At 45.8% G+C, this 21,368-nt stretch overlaps 1 protein-coding gene across 2 annotated transcripts in view; it reads left to right on the forward strand.

Annotated features, from left to right (window-relative positions):
* TAF2 (TATA-box binding protein associated factor 2) overlaps nt 1-21,368 on the forward strand; it is a 62,832-nt gene that overhangs the window by 9,888 nt on the left and 31,576 nt on the right. For both annotated transcript variants that reach the window (XM_072151264.1, XM_072151262.1), the window contains exons 6-18: nt 1,156-1,387; nt 1,957-2,141; nt 2,476-2,589; nt 4,038-4,137; nt 5,388-5,473; nt 9,536-9,671; nt 11,660-11,814; nt 13,126-13,240; nt 14,968-15,077; nt 16,921-16,986; nt 17,806-18,058; nt 19,509-19,649; nt 20,539-20,649. In XM_072151264.1, the coding sequence (XP_072007365.1) occupies nt 1,156-1,387; nt 1,957-2,141; nt 2,476-2,589; nt 4,038-4,137; nt 5,388-5,473; nt 9,536-9,671; nt 11,660-11,814; nt 13,126-13,240; nt 14,968-15,077; nt 16,921-16,986; nt 17,806-18,058; nt 19,509-19,649; nt 20,539-20,649 (1,804 nt within the window). The remainder of the gene's footprint in view (nt 1-1,155; nt 1,388-1,956; nt 2,142-2,475; nt 2,590-4,037; nt 4,138-5,387; nt 5,474-9,535; nt 9,672-11,659; nt 11,815-13,125; nt 13,241-14,967; nt 15,078-16,920; nt 16,987-17,805; nt 18,059-19,508; nt 19,650-20,538; nt 20,650-21,368) is intronic.

The raw sequence follows: 21,368 nt of genomic DNA on the forward strand, positions 1-21,368 counted from the left end.
CCCACACAAACACCGAGAGAACATACAAAATCTTTGCAGAAGTTGACCCTGGGACTTGTACCCATGGCCCCAGCGCTGCAAGGCTGTAATGATAACCACTAAGCCACCGTGCTTCCCCACATGATAAATCTCCCCCATAGATCCGGACACCGTGACTGTAGTGATCTTCTTATATTTGTTATACCTGGCTTCCTTACTTCTACAATCAACTTTTAAAATTATTCTAATGAATCAGAAAAGTTCTGGGGGTTATCTCACACAGCGGGAGGGGGGGGGGGGTGCTCCTGCACAGTGTAACATCCTGTGCAGCTAGAGCAAGGAGGTGCTCTGGTAATGGCACCCAGAGCCCTTGTGACTCATTAGCATAATTATAAAAGTTGATTTTTGAAGAAAGGAGGCCATGAATAACAAATATAAGAAGATACCACAGTCACGGTGCCTGGATCTATGAGTAATGTCCCTTGATATTGATGGTAGATCTCCTTCAATGTATTGCTTATAAAGTATTGCATTTAGTGCAGCCGTGTGCCTCTGTCCTGAGACCTCATGCACATAAACGTTGCTATGCGTTTTTTTTATGGATCTTTGAAACATTAATATCAATGGACCCACGAACATGTTTTTACAGATCTGTGTGGAGACTATAGATAATGCAGAGCAGGTCCTATTCCTGCCCGTGTTAGTGGCTCAGGCTCTCCCATAAAAGTATTTGGGAATGTAAAAATCTATCCGTGCCACACGTGACACGAGGTTTGGACTCCAGCGCTGAAAGCTGACCCATCATGCTGCTCATAGATTATTATTGCCCACTTATGACCTCAAAATCAGACAGCGTATCTGCTGTTTGTGGCCTGAGAATGGCACACTGCTTCATTCTCTGTAATGGTCAGCAGAGGTTACTGCAGATGAGCTCTGATCTAAGATGCAGGATCTTGGTCTCTACTCTGAGAAAAGAGCCGTGTGCCCTTTGGGGAGCCGTGTACCCTCAGCTCTTTATCAGTTAATTTGTGGGGGTGCTGAACCCCATCTGCCCGATATTGTTTACTCGTCCTAAGGAAAGGTCACCTGTTTTATGGCCCAGAAATCTTCTCTTCCTGCTTATTAGTGTACAGGGGTCATTGTATCCTGATATTCTGATGTCCCGTTCCCCTCTAGGTTCTGGTTCCCCTGTGTGGACTCCTACTCGGAGCTGTGCACCTGGAAGTTGGAGTTCACAGTCGATGCCTCCATGGTGGCCGTGTCCAATGGAGATCTTGTGGAAACTGTTTACACCCATGACATGAGGAAGAAGACCTTTCACTACACCCTCCCCATCCCCACCGCATCTCCCAACATTTCTCTCGCTGTGGGACCCTTTGAAATCCTGGTGGACCCCTATATGCATGAGGTAATAATCGCTTGGGATCTATACTTAATGTTTAAAAAAAACTTTGTTTTGAACGGTTTTGTAGCTTTCACATCTGTAATGTTAGTGTATAAAAGTAAATCTACCATCAAAATTGATCCTGATAAACCAGGGACATTACTTATAGATCCAGGCACCGGGTCTGTGGTATCTTCTTATATTTCATATCCATGGCCTCCTTCCTTCTACTATCAACTTTTATAATCATGCTATTGAGCCAGAAGGGCTCTGGGGGGCATTAACAGTACCCCTCTGTGAAGTAGCTTCAAATGCTATTACACTGTACATGACCACTTCTCCCTCCCACTGTGAGATTACAGCAGGCACATGGGGAAGGGAAATGCTAAGGGAGCAGGTGGGAGGGTAAGACAGTTTAACAGTCTGTAAAGCTGTAGCACGGAGTACCCCCTCCCCAGAGCCCTTATGGCTCATTAGCATGATTTTAAAAGTTGATTTTAGAAGTGATTGGCTCATTGGGTGGATGTATCTGGCAAAATTGTAATATACTGTATAATAACATGTACATCTGATATTCTTTGCTCTTCTTCTAGGTGACCCACTTCTGTTTACCTCAGCTGCTCCCGCTGCTGAAGCACACGACGGCTTACCTCCATGAGGTGTTCGAGTTTTATGAAGAAATTCTTACTTGCCGATACCCTTATTCCTGCTTCAAAACCGTGTTTGTAGATGAAGCTTATACCGAGGTCAACACCTACGCATCAATGAGTATTTTCAGGTTGGTGTTACAAGTAACTCGAGTATAGTTTACTATATAAAGGTAGTTTATACAGGATTAGACTATGAGCCCCTCAGGTATGCAATGTCCTTTCTAGAATTACCTTTTTATGTTAAGCTATAAAAATATCTCCTTTAGAGTCATGTGAAGATGAGCAGAGAAGAGTCACTTTTTGCCTGAGATGAGTCAGGCTGAGAGGATGGAGGGAGCGTCACTTCAGACATCTTTACATTGAGCTCAAGCTTTGCTTTTGGCTACATATAAATGTTAAGAATTGCAGTTTCCTTTTTCCTCATTCATTGTAGCCTTTACTGATCATTCACTCTTCTTGTAGCACAAACTTGTTGCACAGCACCATGATCATCGACCAGACGCCACTGACCAGAAGATTCCTCGCCGAGTCTCTAGCCCAGCAGTTCTTCGGTTGCTTCATTTCTAGAATGTCCTGGTGAGTGAGATTCTGCCGCTGCTTCTTATTTTTATCAGTCTTTTTTTTTTTTTAAAGGGGTTATCTACCTTGAACATTCTAGTTTCCAATAGAGAACAGTTGTAGTTACCCCTGAACAATTTCAGGAATAGCAACGAATTGAAATTAATGGTCTGCCGCTATATCCATTACATGCTGCCTGCAGATAGGACACGATTTAAAATCTGCTCAGCTCCTCCTGCTCTATAACATGCTGCATGCAGATAGGACACAATTTAAAATCTGCTCAACTCCTTTCTCTATAACATACTGCCTGCAGATAGGACACCATGTACAATCTGCTCAGCTCCTCCTGCTCTATAACATGCTGCCTGCAGATAGGACACCATGTACAATATGCTCAGCTCCTCCTGCTCTATAACATGCTACCTATAGGTAGAACACTATGTACAATCTGCTCAGCTCCTCCTGCTCTATAACATGCTGCCTGCAGATAGGACACCATGTACAATATGCTCAGCTCCTCCTGCTCTATAACATGCTACCTATAGGTAGAACACTATGTACAATCTCCTCACCTCCTCCTGCTCTATAACTTGCTGCCTGCAGATAGGACACTATGTAGAATCTGCTCAGCTTCTCCAGCTCTATAACATGCTGCCTGCAGATAGGACACCATGTACAATCTGCTCAGCTCCTCCTGCTCTATAACATGCTGCCTGCAGATAGGACACTGTGTACAATCTGCTCAGCTCATCCTGCTCTATAACATACTGCCTCCTGACCTGAAGCAGATAAATGTCATGCTTTGGATAAATACCATACATTATTTTGCTACTGGACTACGCTTTAGATTTTCCACCAATATCATTATCTCTATGGGGGGAATTTATCACAAGTGACTGAGAGCAGAAGTGTTCTAGTTGCTCATGACAACCAATCAGAGCTGAGCTTTCATTTTCATTTTTTGATTGGTTGCCATAAGCAACTAGAACAGTTCTGATAAATCTCCCCCATAGTGTGAGCGGCCTTAGAGTGATTTAATTCTATCTCTCATGCCGCAGATGTGCCAGCGCCAATTTTTTGTATTACATTCCGGTAAATTCCGCGTTATTTGAGGTTTCCTCCTACATATAGAAAAGCGGTAACCTGACGAATGTGGGTTTGGTGCTGGTTATGTATTATCTGTGGTATTGTACTTGTGTATAGTGCAAAGAGCCTATCCCTGACCTCAGCGATCGCCTGTGATTGGACGGCAGCTGACCTCTGAGGGAAGGGATCAACTTAGCCGTCATGTCTAGAATGAACTTGACATCATCTTTGGTCCAATGGGACCAGAGAATGGGAGCCCCCGCTTTGCCTGCTCTGTGTTGTTCCCTATAAAGGATGCCTAAACATTAGGTGACCTTTAACCTTCAGTACAAGGCAATAGATGAGGTTGTGAGTCTCTCTGCTCTTTGTCTTCTCAGGTCTGATGAGTGGGTGCTGAAAGGCATCTCTGGTTATATCTATGGCCTCTGGATGAAGAAAACATTCGGAGTCAATCAGTACCGGCACTGGATCAAAGAAGTGAGGAGATCTCTGCTTAATATCATTTCATGTTCTGCCCAGTTTACAAATAGAATATACAGAATGAAAAGAGGTGGAAAATGAGGAAAGGGAAAACCTACAGTAAATCCTTAAAGGAATCTACCATCATGATAAGCCAGGGGCACTTACACTTAGATCCAGGCACCGTGACTGTGGTAATCTTCTTATATTTGTTATCTGTGGACTCCTTTCTTTTAAAATCAACTTATAAAATTATGCTAATGAGGAAAAAGGGCTCCAGGGGGGACTTACCACAGACTCTGTGATGTAGCTTCACAGGCTGTTACACTATCTCAACCTCACCCCTGCTCCCTCCACATTTCCCCTCCCTCTCCTTGCTGTAATCTCACACAGTGGGAGGCGGAATAGTTTTCCTACACAGTGTAACAGCCTGTGAAATGAGGGCTTGTGTAGCTTCACAGGCTGTTACACTGTGCACAGCCCCCCCCCCCCTCCACACTGTGTGAGATTACAGCAGGCAGAGGGGAAGTGCCCTGGAGGGAGGGTGAGACAGTGTAACCGTGTGCAAAGCTACATTACAGAGGGGCTCTGGTAACACCCCCGGGAGCCCTTCTGGCTCATAATTGTAAAAGTTGGTTTGAAAAGGAAGGAGGCTACAGATCAGAAATATAAGAAGATTACCAGTGTCACGGTGCCTGGATCTATGAGTAAGTGTCCCTGGTTTATCAGGATGGATTCTGATGGCAGTCTTTATACATACCTACATATATGTGTGTGTATATAGGTAGATATAGATATATTATATATATATATTTTTTTAATTGATTGTCTGTCTTTGGTAATTAATGTCCGATCAACAGGAATCTTACACTCCGTATTTCCACCCATCCAGGCCTGTGACTTGAAGTTTTACCAGTTTATTTGCAGATCAGTCTCATTCAAGTGAATAGCAATACCAAGAGGCTGCAGTGCTCAGTCACACGCTGGACTCTTGATGGACAAGTGACTTGTTGATCTAATATTAATTACTTATCCTAAAGATAAGATCAGCATAGAAAAAAATCATGCAGAGTCGTGTTAAATAAATGAATGTGACCACAAGGGGGCAGTGCGCTCCTTTTCTATCACTTACCAATAAGTTTGATCTTACTTTATTCCATACAGTGAAGAAGTGTTTATTTGTGGTTTACTATTTTACCTTTATTCTCTAGTGCGGATTTATCTTTTTAGCCGAGTATAGCCTCTAAAATCTGTATTGAATTTTCTAGGAACTGGATAAGATTGTGGCCTATGAACTGAAAACCGGCGGCGCCTTGCTTCATCCTATTTTCACTGTTGGAAAAGAGAAGGATAAGTATGTTGTTTAGTTTTTTTTGTTTGTTTTTTTTATTTTTCAGCAGTTTTTGCTAAACTAGGAGAGTACATAGAGGTGAGGCGTAATGGAAAGTTATGCACTGTGTGTTCATCTGCTCCAGTGACTGATGAAAGAACTAGCCCTTGCCCTAGGATAAAAGGCTGCCCACACATGGCGTGACCCAGTTGTGTTGGGCATGTCATTACCAGTGATTGTCAAGCCGCACCGTCTCAAAGAATAGCAAATATGCTGCACCCATTTACCCGCGCTCTGCTCTGCTTCACCCGTTTACTGGCGCTCAGCTCTGCCGCATCTGTTTACTGGCGCTTGGCTCTGCCGTCTACTGGCGCTAGGCTCTGCCGCACCCGTTTACTGGCGCTAGGATCTGCCGCACCTGTTTACTGGCGATCGGCTCTGCCACACCCGTTTACTGGCGATCGGCTCTGCCGCACCCGTTTACTGGCGATCGGCTCTGCCGCACCCATTTACTGGCGATCGGCTCTGCCGCACCCGTTTACTGGCGATCGGCTCTGCCGCACCCGTTTACTGGCGATCGGCTCTGCCGCACCCGTTTACTGGCGCTAGGCTCTGCCGCACCCGTTTACTGGCGCTAGGCTCTGCCGCACCCGTTTACTGGCGCTAGGCTCTGCCGCACCCGTTTACTGGCGCTAGGCTCTGCCGCACCCGTTTACTGGCGCTAGGCTCTGCCGCACCCGTTTACTGGCGCTAGGCTCTGCCGCACCCGTTTACTGGCGCTAGGCTCTGCCGCACCCGTTTACTGGCGCTAGGCTCTGCCGCACCCGTTTACTGGCGCTAGGCTCTGCCGCACCCGTTTACTGGCGCTAGGCTCTGCCGCACCCGTTTACTGGCGCTAGGCTCTGCCGCACCCGTTTACTGGCGCTAGGCTCTGCCGCACCCGTTTACTGGCGCTAGGCTCTGCCGCACCCGTTTACTGGCTCTCGGCTCTGCCGCACCCGTTTACTGGCTCTCGGCCCTGCCGCACCCGTTTATTTACATGAAAACACACAGATTTTTTGGAGATTTAGTACCAGCTGCAACATCTCTGGCCTCCCATCTCCTGGGAGCATGAAAGGGATACGTACACTGCAGTGATGCAGAAAGCACTTCATCAGTCACCTCCTCCTGACATCAGCATACAACAGCGGGGACGTCTCACAGAATGGTCAGGAACAAATGTTTCTCCAGACATCAGTTCATGTTCATTGGCCGACTACATGTAATAAAATGTTGCATGGCTGCCATAGATTTATAACATCAAGCGAACCTGTCACCAGATTTTACCAAATTAATCTAACACCCCCTCGGGGGATGAAATGTCCTTTCTAGAATTCCCTCTTTTATATGAAATCTCACCTGTTTATCTATAATAATTTTTCTCCAAAGCCATGTGACAGCGGGCAGAATACTTTGTTTCGATATTACCTTGAAACATATTTCATATTAAACATAAGAATCTCATCTTTCAGATGTCACCAGGCTTGTGGTCCTGTGAGCTACAGAACCTGTGATCTGAAAGAGAAGGTTCTTATCTCTAATACGACACCAGCAGCACGTTCTAGGTGCTACAGAACCGATAATAGCGGCGTCTGAAGCGACACATGACTCGTCTCGAGCTTGTCAACTCATGATGTGGATTTGATCTACGGATTTAAATTATTGCATTTTAGAACGTTTCATTACCCAATGTTCCTTGTGGACACGGGTCTCCATCCCACATCACAGTCCTGTGTAATAACAGGGCACATGGGCTATTACCTGATGTGACACGCATCGCCACATCCATCACTTTAATAAGAGATTTATTCATATTATGGGGGGGGGGGGCACATATTTACACAGAAATTTCCAGAAGTTATACATTAATCTTTACTTGGAGCGTATAAATAATGTGGTTTGTTCAGCTCCCGCCTGTTTACACGTCTGTCCTGGAAAGCTCCCAGACTATCGGGGCAGAATGAACAGACTCTCAGCAGTACTAAGAAGGTCAGCGCAAAAATATTCAATTAATCCCTTTTACTAAGAAGCATTTAATTGCATAAATTGGCGTGAACGCTCGATAGAGACGTAATGTGGGAGAAGTGCAGGGAACAAGGGGCTTCTTGTTGGTGAAAGGGGCTCTTTAAATAATTGGAAACTGACTTGGCGTCCTACTGAACGCTCCGTGCAGGATGACCCGTATGTATATGTAACATATGGTTATATAACCTGCTTAGGGCTATGGGGGAAGCTGTATGGTCCTGACTGCTGAACCCTAATGTCTGGTTATATAACCTGCTTAGGGCTATGGGGGAAGCTGTATGGTCCTGACTGCTGAGCCTTAGCTACAGGATATACGTGCGATATTGTACTAAACAACCATATTTTCACTTTCTGGGTGGTGCTTTATGCTGTACTGGCAGATTTGCAGTTTCTTAGGGTATTTTGTGCTATTCTATCATATTTGCTGTTTCTGGGGGGTAATTTTGTGCTGTACTGTCATATTTTCAGTTTCTGGGGCGGTATTGTTCGCTGTTCTATCATATTTTCAGTTTCTGGGGTGGTATTTTGTGCTGTACTAAAATAATTTTAAGTTTCTGGGGTGGTATATTTTGCTTAACTTCTATATACACTCACCGGCCACTTTATTAGGTACACCATGCTAGTAACGGGTTTGACCCCCTTTTGCCTTCAGAACTGCCTCAATTCTTCGTGGCATAGATACAACAAGGTGCTGGAAGCTCCTCAGAGATTTTGCTCCATATTGACATGATGGCATCACACAGTTGCCGCAGATTTGTCGGCTGCACATCCATGATGCGAATCTCCCGTTCCACCACATCCCAAAGATGCTCTATTGGATTGAGATCTGGTGACTGTGGAGGCCATTTGTGTCCAGTGACCTCATTGTCATGTTCAAGAAACCAGTCTGAGATGATTCCAGCTTTATGACATGGCGCATTATCCTGCTGAAAGTAGCCATCAGATGTTACAGGGTACATTGTGCTCATAAAGGGATGGACATGGTCAGCAACAATACTCAGGTAGGCTGTGGCGTTGTACCAAGGGGCCCAAAGAGTGCCAAGAAAATACTCCCCACACCATGACACCACCACCAGCAGCCTGACCCGCTGATACAAGGCAGGATGGATCCATGCTTTCATGTTGTTGACGCCAAATTCTGACCCTACCATCCGAATGTCGCAGCAGAAATCGAGACTCATCAGACCAGGCAATGTTTTTCCAATCTTCTACTGTCCAATTTCGATGAGCTTGTGCAAATTGTAGCCTCAGTTTCCTGTTCTTAGCTGAAAGGAGTGGCACCCAGTGTGGTCTTCTGCTGCTGTAGCCCATCTGCCTCAGAGTTGGATGTACTGTGTGTTCAGAGATGCTCTTCTGCCTACCTTGGGTGTAACGGGTGGCGATTTGAGTCACTGTTGCCTTTCTATCAGCTGGAACCAGTCTGCCCATTCTCCTCTGACCTCTGGCATCAACAAGGCATTTCCGCCCACAGAACTGCCGCTCACTGGATGTTTTTTCTTTTTCGGACCATTCTCTGTAAACCCTAGAGATGGTTGTGCGTGAAAATCCCAGTAGATCAGCAGTTTCTGAAATACTCAGACCAGCCCTTCTGGCACCAACAACCATGCCACGTTCAAAGGCCACAAATCACCTTTCTTCCCCATACTGATGCTCGGTTTGAACTGCAGGAGATTGTCTTGACCATGTCTACATGCCTAAATGCACTGAGTTGCCGCCATGTGATTGGCTGATTAGAAATTAAGTGTTAACAAGCAATTGGACAGGTGTACCTAATAAAGTGGCCGGTGAGTGTATATGTGCTGTACTACCATATTTTTTGTTTCTGGGACATTATTGTTCGCTGTTTTATTGTATTTTCTTTTTCAAGGTGGCACTTTGTACTATACTACCATATTTTCAGTTTCTGGGGTGGTAATTTGCGCCGTACTGCCATATTTGCTGTTTTAGGGTTGAGATTTTGTAGATTTGTTATTGATAATTGATAAAAATCTGAAGTCTGGCGTTTCCCTCTTGTATCTGCAGTCCTGCCACCCACGTCCATTTCTCCATAAAGCACCCACATACGTTGTCCTGGGAGTATTACAACATGTTCCAGTGTAAAGCTCATCTGGTCATGAGGCTGATTGAGAATCGCATTAGTATGGAATTCATGCTACAGGTAAGAGCAGATAAATATGTAAAATATTATGTTCAATTGAGTTTACAGCAGTTCTGATTATACAAAGCTGCATGTAATAGAGCAGGAGGAGCTGAGTACATTGTACATAGTGTCCTATCTGCAGGCAGCATGTTATAGAGCAGGAGGAGCTGAGCAGATTGTACATAGTGTCCTATCTGCAGGAAACATGTTATAGAGCAGGAGGAGCTGAGCAGATTGTACATAGTGTCCTATCTGCAGGCAGCATGTTATGGAGCAGGAGAAGCTGATCAGATTGTACATATTGTCCTATCTGTAGGCAGCATGTTATAGAGCAGGAGGAGCTGAGCAGATTGTACATAGTGTCCTATCTGCAGGCAGCATGTTATAGAGCAGGAGTAACTGAGCAGATTGTACAGAGTCCTATCTGCAGGCAGCATGTTATAGAGCAGGGGGAGCTGAGCAGATGGTACACAGTGTCCTATCCGCAGGCAGCATGTTATACAGCAGGAGGAACTGAGCAGATTGTACATAGTGTCCTATGTGCAGACAGCATGTTATAGAGCAGGAGGAGCTGAGCAGACTGTGCAATGTGACCCGTTTACATTTCTGTCCCCTTCAAGTAAATGAAGCTTAATATTAAGCTCACCCCTGGTACTATGTATAGCGTTGTACTTATTAAGGAGTGAAGAGCCCGTAATAGGATGGTCCTTTAACCCTTTTCCTACCCACCACTTTTGGTTTCCCTGAGCCATGTAACGCCTCTCTCTATAATCCTCCGTGTCTCGCACATGTGTAATTTTTCGCCTCCTATACTCGGGATTATGCGATTCACAGTAGAATATGTCAGCGGCTGCCAAGAGGAACATGTTTCCTTGATGGCGGCACAAGCTGATGAGTGTAGTAGTAGACACCAATAACAGGATGATTTACCCTCCGCTGCCGCACCTCACCCTCCCCTGGATGCAACGTCAAAGCTTTATCCAAAGTAAATGGAGCCCAGTGTTAATCCTCCTGGCCCGGGATGTAGGAGAGCCGCTGCTCGGGGCGTGTGATGTCATACAGAGAGGGACGTATATAGGATTATGAACTAGACGTGCGCTAAGCGTCACATATTAGGGATATTGCCGGTACATTGGTGTCCTAATTACAATGCTAATTATCTTCTAATTACAATCGCTCTTTTGTTCTGCAATGGACACTAAAACCTGCTCACTTTTAATCAAATTCAGTTCTCCCCACTTTTTATATGAAACCCCCCAAAAATTGTGATTTTTTTAAGGTTTTTTTAATGGGTTCTGCTGATAAACAAATTCACCTCAACCTACATTCGCAAAATTTGTGGTCTTAAAGGGGTTGTACCAAAATTGCATGTTATCTCCTATCCACAGGATAAACCCACAGATCACAAGATCGGGACCCTCAGCTTTCAAGGGCACAGGGGTCCTGTTCTCACTATTCACTGGAGCAGCCAGTCGAGCATGCCTACTGCCGCTCCATTGAATACTAATGGGGCATCACATTTCGCTGAGCACAGCATTAGGGTATCTCAGGCACTTAAAGGGGTTTACCCACAAATCAGAGTTGGGCCCTATCCCTATCCTCGGTGTTGAGACCCCCACAAATCATGAAAACGAGTGGTCCGATGGGGTCCAACATACCTCCGTTGAACCCCTCGTCACTCCACGAGAGAGATGGAGCAGATAGCCGTGCATGAGCATTCTGCTCCATACATCTCAATGGAGCCGGCGGATATTCCTGAGATCCGCGCTCACCGACCCTTCGTCAGCTCCATTGAGATGAATGAAGCAGAACGGTCACGTGCGGCCATCTTTTCTATTACTCTCCATGGAGTGACGAGGGTTCCGACGTAATGGGCCCTGCTCCTCCTCACATGTCCGGAGGTTCTCCTGCCTCTCTCCCGCTCCAAGCTCAGTTCTGTCTAATGTTTTTGCTGCTAAAACCTTTTTGTCCTTATTATTTTTTTTTGTTTTTCTCTTTCCCTCTAGGTTTTCAATAAGCTTTTAAGCCTGGCCAGCACCGCCTCATCTCAGAAGTTCCAGTCCCATATGTGGAGTCAGATGTTGGTTTCCACATCTGGGTTTCTGAAATCCATCTCCAACGTGTCTGGGAAAGACATCCAGCCGCTGATAAAGCAGTGGGTGTATCCTTTATGACTGTGTCTCACATGTAGCAGAGATCTTACACGGTAGGGAAAGTCTGAGAATCTACTTGAGAGCATGGACACTATGCGCTCTATAGATCTTTAGGGGCGTCTCTCCGCTTATTCTACATATCTAGATGACTTATAGGACGTGTGCCATGAGATTGGATGGTACTTACCTCTAGGGGTGGATGGCACCATTCTTTATTTTCAGGACATCAGTTTAATTAAATTATGTAAATGAGCCCGATGTGCCTCATGGCTCCGCAGTCTCCTAAAAAATGCCCCCACCTACTCTATATACACCCCTGGTCCCTTCCGCTTATCGAAGACAGTCTGTGAAATCAGCCTCTGCAAAACTCTACACTACATGGGTAACCTGCCGGGTGCACAAGGAAAGACTTTGCCTGCTGGGAGGACAGTGTGATCAGCCTCTCTCTAGTTTCCTAAACAAACTAGGACCCTAAGGGTGCGTTCACACGTTCAGATTTTCAGATGCAGTTTTTGAAGCCATAAGCAGGTGTGGATCATAATGGGTGAGAACATATCCTCTTTTTTTTTTAATTCCACTCCTGGTTTGCACATTAAAAACTGCATCTGAAAAACTGAACGCGTGCACGCACCCTAAGTATACAGTCAGGGAGGCCGAACTGTGGGATAGGAGCCTGACTAATCGTCAGTATCTGTGTTAGTGAATTTTTCTATCCCCCTGTGCGGTACAGTGCATGCCCAAAGTTTTCTCAGCCCCTAGATTCCTGTAGGTAGTAAGTGCATCAGCTGAGGCTCATTGGGGCAGATTTACTTACCCGGTCCGTTCGCGATCCAGCGGTGCGTTCTTTGCGCTGGATTCGGGTCCGGCCGAGATTCATCAAGGTAGTTCCTCCGCCGTCCACCAGGTGGCGCTGCTGCGCTGAAAAGCATTTGAACGCGCTGGAGTTCACCGGGCCGGACCAAGTGAAGGTAAGCGCGTCCCAAGCGACACATTTATTTTTTTAAATGCGGCGTTTTTTCAGAATCCGTCGGGTTTTCGCACGGCCACGCCCCCCCCCCCCCCCCCCGATTTCCGCCGCGTGCATGCCAGCGCCGATGCGGCACAATCCGATCGCGTGCGCCAAAATCCCAGGGCAATTCAGAGAAAATCGGCGCAAATCGGAAATATTCGGGTATAGAAATATTCGGGTATAGAAAAATAAAAGTGCAGAGTTTGATACATAAAATTCCAAAAAGTTGGTTGGTTAATGAAACTTTTTTTTTTCCTAACGAAAACTTCCGATGACTTTCTAAAAAAAAACCCTTAACGCCGTCATCCAGAGACCAGAGCGGCGTTGTGAAGTTTTATGGCAGCTTCGCTTTCAACAGAAAACGCAACGTTTTGGAATTGGAAATAAAACAAGAGTGCACCGTCCTGGGGACCCAGAAATATGTGGTAAGATTTGGGGACCTCCTGTTTCTATATGTCAGAATTGCTTCCATACTGCGGTTTACCTTGGCTTTCACCACCACACGGTGCGTTCTTGGACCGTTCTTCGTGCATTCATAAACTTGTTTACCGTGCGTTTTGGCTGGTTGGATTGTGTTTATCTTTATTTCTGGAAATGTAAGCAGTTGTGAAGTGGATTCCTACCAGCCAAATGCTAGTTAACATACACGCATTTAAAAATGCACCAAGAACTGTCCGAGAACGCACCGTATGACAGCACCCTTTGGGCGCTTTCACAAAATGGGACTTATTTACTGAGGGTCCGCGGATCATACTTTCGTCAGATTTTCTGCCGTTTTCGAGATTTGCGCCACTGTGACAGCTATTTAACAGGGGATTGTTTCGCACACGGCAGATGTGCATTATACATGGACAATGCACTTTCGGGGAACTCCTGAGGACAGGTAAGTAAATGTGCCCCATTGTGTTTTCAATGCGTTTTGAAATGCATTACAACAGCTGAGGAGAGGTGAATTGCCTAATTACATTACTGTTTAAATTTGTTAACACAATGTTAACATGTGCGTTAACAAAACACATGCATTAAAGAAAACCTACCATTTGAGTTGATGCAGTATGAAGCAAACATACCTTGAGAATGCTGTAGTTACACTGATGCAGTATCATATCTTGGTTAATCCCTGGGCTGAGTGGTTTTGCTGATTTAAAGCAGATTTAACATTATGATAATGAAGCTCTGTCGCTTCTATGGCTCGTTCAGTGCTTCTCCTAGCACATGATTTATTCTCTGCAGGAGAGGATGATGCAATCACTGTTCTCCCTGCCAGACGGAATAATCAATTGCTGCACCATCCCCCAGCTGCTGTGTATGAGTGATGCTGCTCAGGTTGATTAGTCATGTCTTGACTAACCTCCATTTGTAATTTCAATCTCCGTGATCTAGGCATCCATGCTGACCCAGCTTTCCCTAGGTCCTGAATGGTATAATTGTTTTTTCAGCAAAACTACGCAGCTCAGGGATTAACCAAGATATGATCCTGCATCAGTGTAGCTACAGCAGTCTCAAGGTGTGTTTGCTTCATAATGCATCAAATCAAATGGTAGGTTTCCTTTAACACGTTTCAACATTGCCAGTTGTAAATGCAAATGTTAACAGTAATGTAATTAGGCAAATCCCCTCTCCTCAGCTGTTGTAATTCATTTCAAGACGCATTGAAAGCGCAACCAAAGTGCAACGTGTGAACACAGCCTTAAAGTTAAAGGGTTTCTCGGGAGGTTGAAAAACATGGCTGCTATCTTCCTAAAACAACGCCCCGCCTGTCCATGGTTTGTGATGTTGTAGCAACTTTGCTTTATTAATTTCTATGCAGCTGAGCTGCAATACCAACATCAGCCATGGTCAGGGGTGGCGCTGATTTTGGAAGACATGTCCACAACCTCCTTTCAGTACCCTGGGAACAATTCTACAGAACTGAGTAGATTCTATATTATTTTTCATATTGGGCGGTCCTGTATGAGTATACATCGAGAAATAGAAGTCCACTCACGAAAACAGATAAAGCAATTTAAGAGATTTTTAGAAAACTACCATTCTTCCAATGATGTTGTCCCGTCTCCCCCCCCATACATTCTCTACTTTGCAGCCAGTGATATCTGAATCTTTGTGCTGTAATGATGACTACATCTTTTTATTTTTCTCCTTCCCGCCATAGGGTCCTCTTAAAGTGACGGTACAAGAGCTGGACGGATCCTTTAACCACACGTTACAGATCGAGGAGAACAGCTTGAAGCATGACATTCCCTGCCACTCAAAAAGTAGAAGGTGATTTCCTGCCACCCCCTTCCCTCCATTGCCTTTGCTTAGCAAATGCCAGGATTGTGTCCTCACACTGCTGTGGTCTTGGCTCTCTGTAATGATTTTCTGCAAAGCCCCTCCTCCTCTGCTCTGACTAACAGCGGTGGCCGGCTGAAGAGTTGCGGAGGAGCTCAATACAGAGAGCTCAGGACACAGCAGTGTGGAGACACCCCCCCCCCTTCCCCAATACAGACAGCGAAGCTTACAGAATTGTTAGGGCACACCCCCAATGCACTCGGTGAAACCCATCTTGGAATATAAATCCTTGTTTCACAGTCCTGCTGCTACTAACAACATACACAAAGGTATGATTACACTTTTCTGAATACTCAGAACTGTCTGCAGAGAACAGAGCACAGCAGTGTGAGGACACACCCTCATTACAATTCTAAAGGTATAAATCCATACTTCACCGTCCTGCTGCTACTAACAACATATACAAAGCTATGATTACACATCCCTCCAGGGACAATACCCAGCACTGTCTGCAAGGAGCACAAAGCACAGTAGTGTGTGGAATGCCTCCAGTGCAATCAGTAGCAGCAGGACTGTGAAATATAAATGTGTCCTAACATACTCAAATGACTACACATAGTTCGGTTCCTATCTTACACAGTGAGGCAGCGCTGGTGACTTAATAATAATTTTTTATACAGCGCACACAGATTAGGCAGCGCTGCACGGAGCTTCCCAAATCGGTCCCTGTCGCCAATGGTGCTCACAGTCAAATCAACCTATCAGTATGTTTTGGAGTGTGGATGGAAACCTGAGGACCTGGAGGAAACGCACGCAAACACGGAGAGAACATACAAACTCTTTGCAGATGTTGACCCTGGGACTTGAACCCAGGACTCCAGCACTGCAAGGCTGTAATGCTAACCACTGAGCCACCTTGCTGCCCCTACGACGGCTTCTTTCCTCCATGTTGTTGTGGGCTTCAGCGTCCCCACCGCACATGTGTTTTCATTCACATCACATCGGGGGGGGGGGGGGATCCTGTTTCTTAACATCCTTCCAGTCTATTCTAAACAGAAGGCGGCTTATATGGATTTGCTGATCAGAACCCGCTGTCTAAACATATGGGGAAGTTTAGTTGTTTCCCTCTGCATGTAATAGCTTTTACATAGGCCCCAGGAGACTCAACAAGATCAACCACGTAGTCTCCGAAATCCAGGATGATCTTCTAGGATGTCTTGTGTCGGCTCTGTAGCATTAGCGGCTGCTTAGTGCGGTGGTCTGCATCTATATAAAGCCCGTAGGAAACCCCCGCCATGTGTGCTGACACTCTATTCATGCAGGAGATAACTGCGTGCTATCTCATAGACAGAGAACGGAGCTGCCGGACCCCCCATTCCATTCGGGCACAGGGCAGCATGGGGAGAGGAGGAGGTGAGCGCTGCTCACCCCTGCCCCTCTTCATAGGAAGTTATGGCGCACGGCGCCGTAATACGGGACAAGATAGGTCATGTCCTATATTTCCCGGGCTATGGAGCGGTACGGTGCCGCACGTGTGCTGCACCGTACTGCTCCCGTACAGGGCCGTGAGCCCATAGAAGTGTATGGGGGACGTATATCGGCCGTATATACGTCCCCCATACATGTGTGTGAATGTAGCCTTAGTCTTGGATCCACATCTCTAAAGAGCCTATCATGTTTTCCCTAACAAGTACCCGCTAGTTATTGTGTCTGTGCGCCGTATTATGCCTCCTAATCCTCCAATGAGAAGACAGCAAATTTAAATATGGGGTGTGACTATATCATATTTTGGTTGGGGGATTTATTAAAGAACAAAAATATATTTCTTTTACAGGAATAAAAAGAAGAAAATTCCATTGATGAACGGGGAAGAGGTTGACATGGACCTGTCTGCTATGGAGTAAGTTGAGACTTTGGCTTAAAGGAAATCTAAAATCAAAATCCTTCATGATAAGCCATAAACTCAGATCCAGGCAACGTGATTGTGGTAATCTTCTTATATTTGTTATCCATGGCCTCCTTCCTTCTAAAATCAACTTTTAAATTAATGCTAATGAGCCAGAAGAATCTAGGGGTTGTTACCAGAGCTTCACAAGCTGTTACACTGTGCAGGGGGCAGTGTAAGAGCCTGTAAAGCTGCAGCACAGAGGGGCTCTGGTAACACTGGATTCTGTGGTACCACTCATGCAGTAAAGCATTAGTAAACCTCATGTCAGTAATTGAACCCGCTACTACAGTCAGAGACCCTATATATGCAAATGAGCATTTCTCGTTACAGTGGGCATGGACTTGATCTCCGCTGCACCTTGTCTTGCACAGTCAAATCGCAATTGCCCTTCTTCTCCTATGAAACTGTGCCATAGAGGTAGCATGTGCAGAATGCAAGTTTTGCAGACTGTTACACTGCAGAAGCACTTCCCCCTTTGCACTGTGTGAGATTATATCAGGCAGAGGGAGGAGGTGAAGTGCTGAGGGAGCAGAGGGGGAGACAGTGTAACAGCATGTGAAGCTACAGCACTAAAGGAGCTCTTTTTCCTGCCCAGTTCACCCACACTAAGCCTTGATTGGCCACACTTTCTCTTCTTATGAAACTGTGTCAGAGAGGGTGCACCAAACCTAGTAGCCACGCCCATTGTGCACCAAACTTCTCATCGGCAGTAAAGGGGTAAACTGATACAAACGGCTCTTCCAAAATAACCACTATGATTTGTTTCTACAGCGCGGATTCGCCATTGCTCTGGATACGGATAGATCCGGACATGTCGTTGCTGAGGAAGGTGGAGTTTGAACAGGCGGATTTCATGTGGCAGTATCAGCTCCGCTACGAGAGAGACGTGGTCGCCCAGGAAGAGTCTATTCTAGCTCTGGAAAACTTCCCTACCCCCGCTTCACGACTGGCTCTCACCGACATCCTGGAGCAGGAGCAGTGCTTCTACCGAGTCCGGATGAAGGCATGCTTCTGCCTGGCCAAGGTGAGACCCTGCATGAGCCGGATGTGTTGGATTGTTGTGCACCATTTACATGCTGGGTGGGAGTTTAGTGCTTATAGTCCGAAAATGCAGAAAGCCCAAGTTCCAGTTGACCCTGTGGAACGCCCATCCAGTGTCGGCAGCTGATAATCTGGAGGTGATGTTATTTAGTCCACAGTGTTGGTGGATGGAGATTAACCTTCTGGTGTCTGGTGCTTGCCAATTCGGGGTAAATTCTACTTGATTGTTTTTTTTATTAAAGGGCATCTACTAACAGGAAGAAGGACTGTATGCAAATGAGCCTGAGGGGCTCCAAGTTCCATAGGTGTTAATGGAGCCTTGAGCCCCCCAGGCTCATTTGCATAGAGCCTTTCATCCTTTCGGTAGATGTCCTTTAAATAGGGATCTGAATAGCCGGGCAAATTGTATTGTCCGTCTATTACCACTATAGAGTCAAGGCCATATGCAGACGGGTACAAATGATTATATACCTAATGGGGTTGTCCATAGGATAGGCTTGATTACCATAACACAGGACAAACTGAAGCCGTGACTCCTAATCACTTGTACATTAAGGGGGTTTTCCATTGATCACAAAAACGCTAAGCCAGTGTTGCGGTGGCTTCCTGTTCTCCAGTACTGTTGGCAGGACTAGAAGTGTCGGGGGTCACTTATTCCTTGCCGGCAGTGCTGAAGAACATGAAATGGCCAACTTACCATTTCCCTTACCCCAAGTTGGCATTCTCCGAAAAACTGGTTAAAGGTTAGGTAGAAGTCCCTAACAGGGTCACCCATATTACACTTATACGGCTATTCCCATGAAGACAACTTTCTTATATGTACTCAGGGTAACAAAATAACACATTCTCTAATTCACTGTTATTAACAAAAATAAGGCATTTCACAGATAAGTCCAACCTGTCTCTGTGAGTCCTGGTGTACACCCCGTTGGCCCGGGATCCGACCATAAATCTTCTCACTGTGGTCGGGAAGCACAGATTCTACTCATGAATAGCTTCTCCTGTCTGCACACTGCAGTGTGCTGTCTGCCCTCCCTTCCCCCTGCTTTACATGACCAGCTCAGGCACAGGCACTTCCTGCCAGCAAAGCAGCCTGCAGAGACTTACTTTACATGCTACTTATCTCTATAGAAGGGGAGGAGGTATAGCAGAGCTGACTGTGTGTGTGTTATAGCTGAGATGTAGCAGAGCTGAGAGTGTCATTGTGTGATTGGAGCTAAAACAGCAATAAAACTCTAGTAAAATTGTAAAGTAAGGGGTTAAAAATGATAAGTGGCCTACCCCTTTAAGATGCATAAAATATCATGTACTGTATCTTCAAAGCTACATTATCAGACAGACTTTCCCCTTAGGAAACATCTCGATGCCGCAGATTTTCCACCAGGTTGTGACTTTACAAGTTATACAATATTTGTATACTTTGTGTCTCCTAGATTGCTAACTCCATGGTGAGCACGTGGACCGGACCTCCAGCCATGAAGTCCTTGTTCACACGGATGTTCTGCTGTAAGAGCTGCCCCAACATTGTGAAAACCAACAACTTCATGAACTTCCAGAGTTACTTTCTGCAGAAGGTGAGAGGAGCCGACTCTTCTCTCTGTAGGGTTTATCGTGCAGGATATTTTTTTTGTTTTGTCAAATTATTCTTCGTAAGTGAAGCGGTTATCTGGGTAATATCTGTTTATGAACGATCATTAGGACAGGTCATTGTTTGGTAATCAGTGATTTGCTGATTACTCTATGGATCGCCGTTTGCCCATCGTGGTACGGTACACTGTTGTGTGAATGTAGCCTTATGTACAGGTATATTCACTCAGTGGAGACAATGCATTGCATCCACCCAGGCCTCCGCTGAGCGTGCGCAGCAGCTGTCCATATAAGAACAGTGATCTCACTAGGGGACACACCCTGAGCATTGGCAGCAGCGATCTGGCTGTATGAGCATACGGTGGGATAGGGCCCACGCCAGTGGCACTGAAGAGGAGGAGGAGGAGCGGTACTGCTCACCCCTCCCCTCTCCATAGGGAACCACACAGCACGGCAGTACACATGGGGAAATCTCCAGACGTAGGTGGACGTATATCCAGCTGCAAATTTGTCAGCGTATACTCGTCCCCACGACGGTCAAGTGAATGGGGCCTAAGTATAAGGGATTCAACCAGAAAACTAAATGTGTTGTGAATGCCTTTAGACCATCCTAAAAAAGGGGCACAATGGTTCCACTCACTGAACACTGAGGTCTTGGAAATGGCTGCAGCAGGAGCTCCACTCACTGACAGGTAGTCATTCTCCCATCTTGGGTCGGTGCCTCCAGTTCAGTTCCCATTCCTGTAAGAGCCGCCATTAGAAGAGCGGCCATATTTAAAGGGACACATTTCACACCATGTTGTCCTGATCTTCCTCTTACATGCTAAATGTAAAATTCCAAATCTTTTTGTCTTTCCCACTTGCTGTTTTTGGCAGACGATGCCGGTGGCGATGGCCCAGCTGAGAGACATCCATAACTTATGTCCCAAAGAAGTCCTGTCATTTATCTTAGACCTCATCAAGTACAACGACAACAGGAAGAACAAGGTAAGGAGTTGGAATAGTATCCAGAGCAGCCGGCACGTCACTGGGTCGGGATTTAATCGATTTTCTTTAAAAAAAAAAAAAAAGTGCTGCTCAGATGTTTCATTTGTTGGTAGCAGTGAAGCAGAATTTGTATCTGAATGTATAAAAGCCATAAATTATGTCACCAGATTTTACCCCATTAAAATTTTACCCCATGTACTTTCTAAAATTCCATCTATTATGTGAACCCTCACCCGTTTGCCTAAAAAGATCTCCTCCAAAGTCATGTGACAATGAGCAGAGAAGGGTCAGAATTAACATGGATGAGTCACTTTTCGAGGCTGCACTTCGGGCGGCCCTAATTTCAGTTCTATAGGACCTAGACAAATAGGGGCTCATTCACAAAGGGCCCCGCGGACCGCACTTTCGTCGGACATCCCGACAATTTCCGTTTTGCGCCGCTGGGGCAGGGATTTAAAAGGGGTTTTTGACACACGTGATCGGAATTTGGCGCAATCGTCCTTGCTTTCATGCGGCACAAATTCGGGGGGGGCGGGGGGGTCGAACTGTCCGACAGACGATCTGACGGATTCGGACAAACCGCGGGATTTAACTTGCCAAGCACCTACATGCACTGAAGCAACACATGCAGGATATCGGGCGCACTCTGGCAGTGAATCGCGGCATCCTCGTTGGACAATCGGGATCGGGGATCGCGCAGGGACCGGGTAAGTAAATGT

Source organism: Engystomops pustulosus, chromosome 5, assembly GCF_040894005.1.
Source record: "Engystomops pustulosus chromosome 5, aEngPut4.maternal, whole genome shotgun sequence".
Classification (NCBI taxonomy): Eukaryota; Metazoa; Chordata; class Amphibia; order Anura; family Leptodactylidae; genus Engystomops; species Engystomops pustulosus.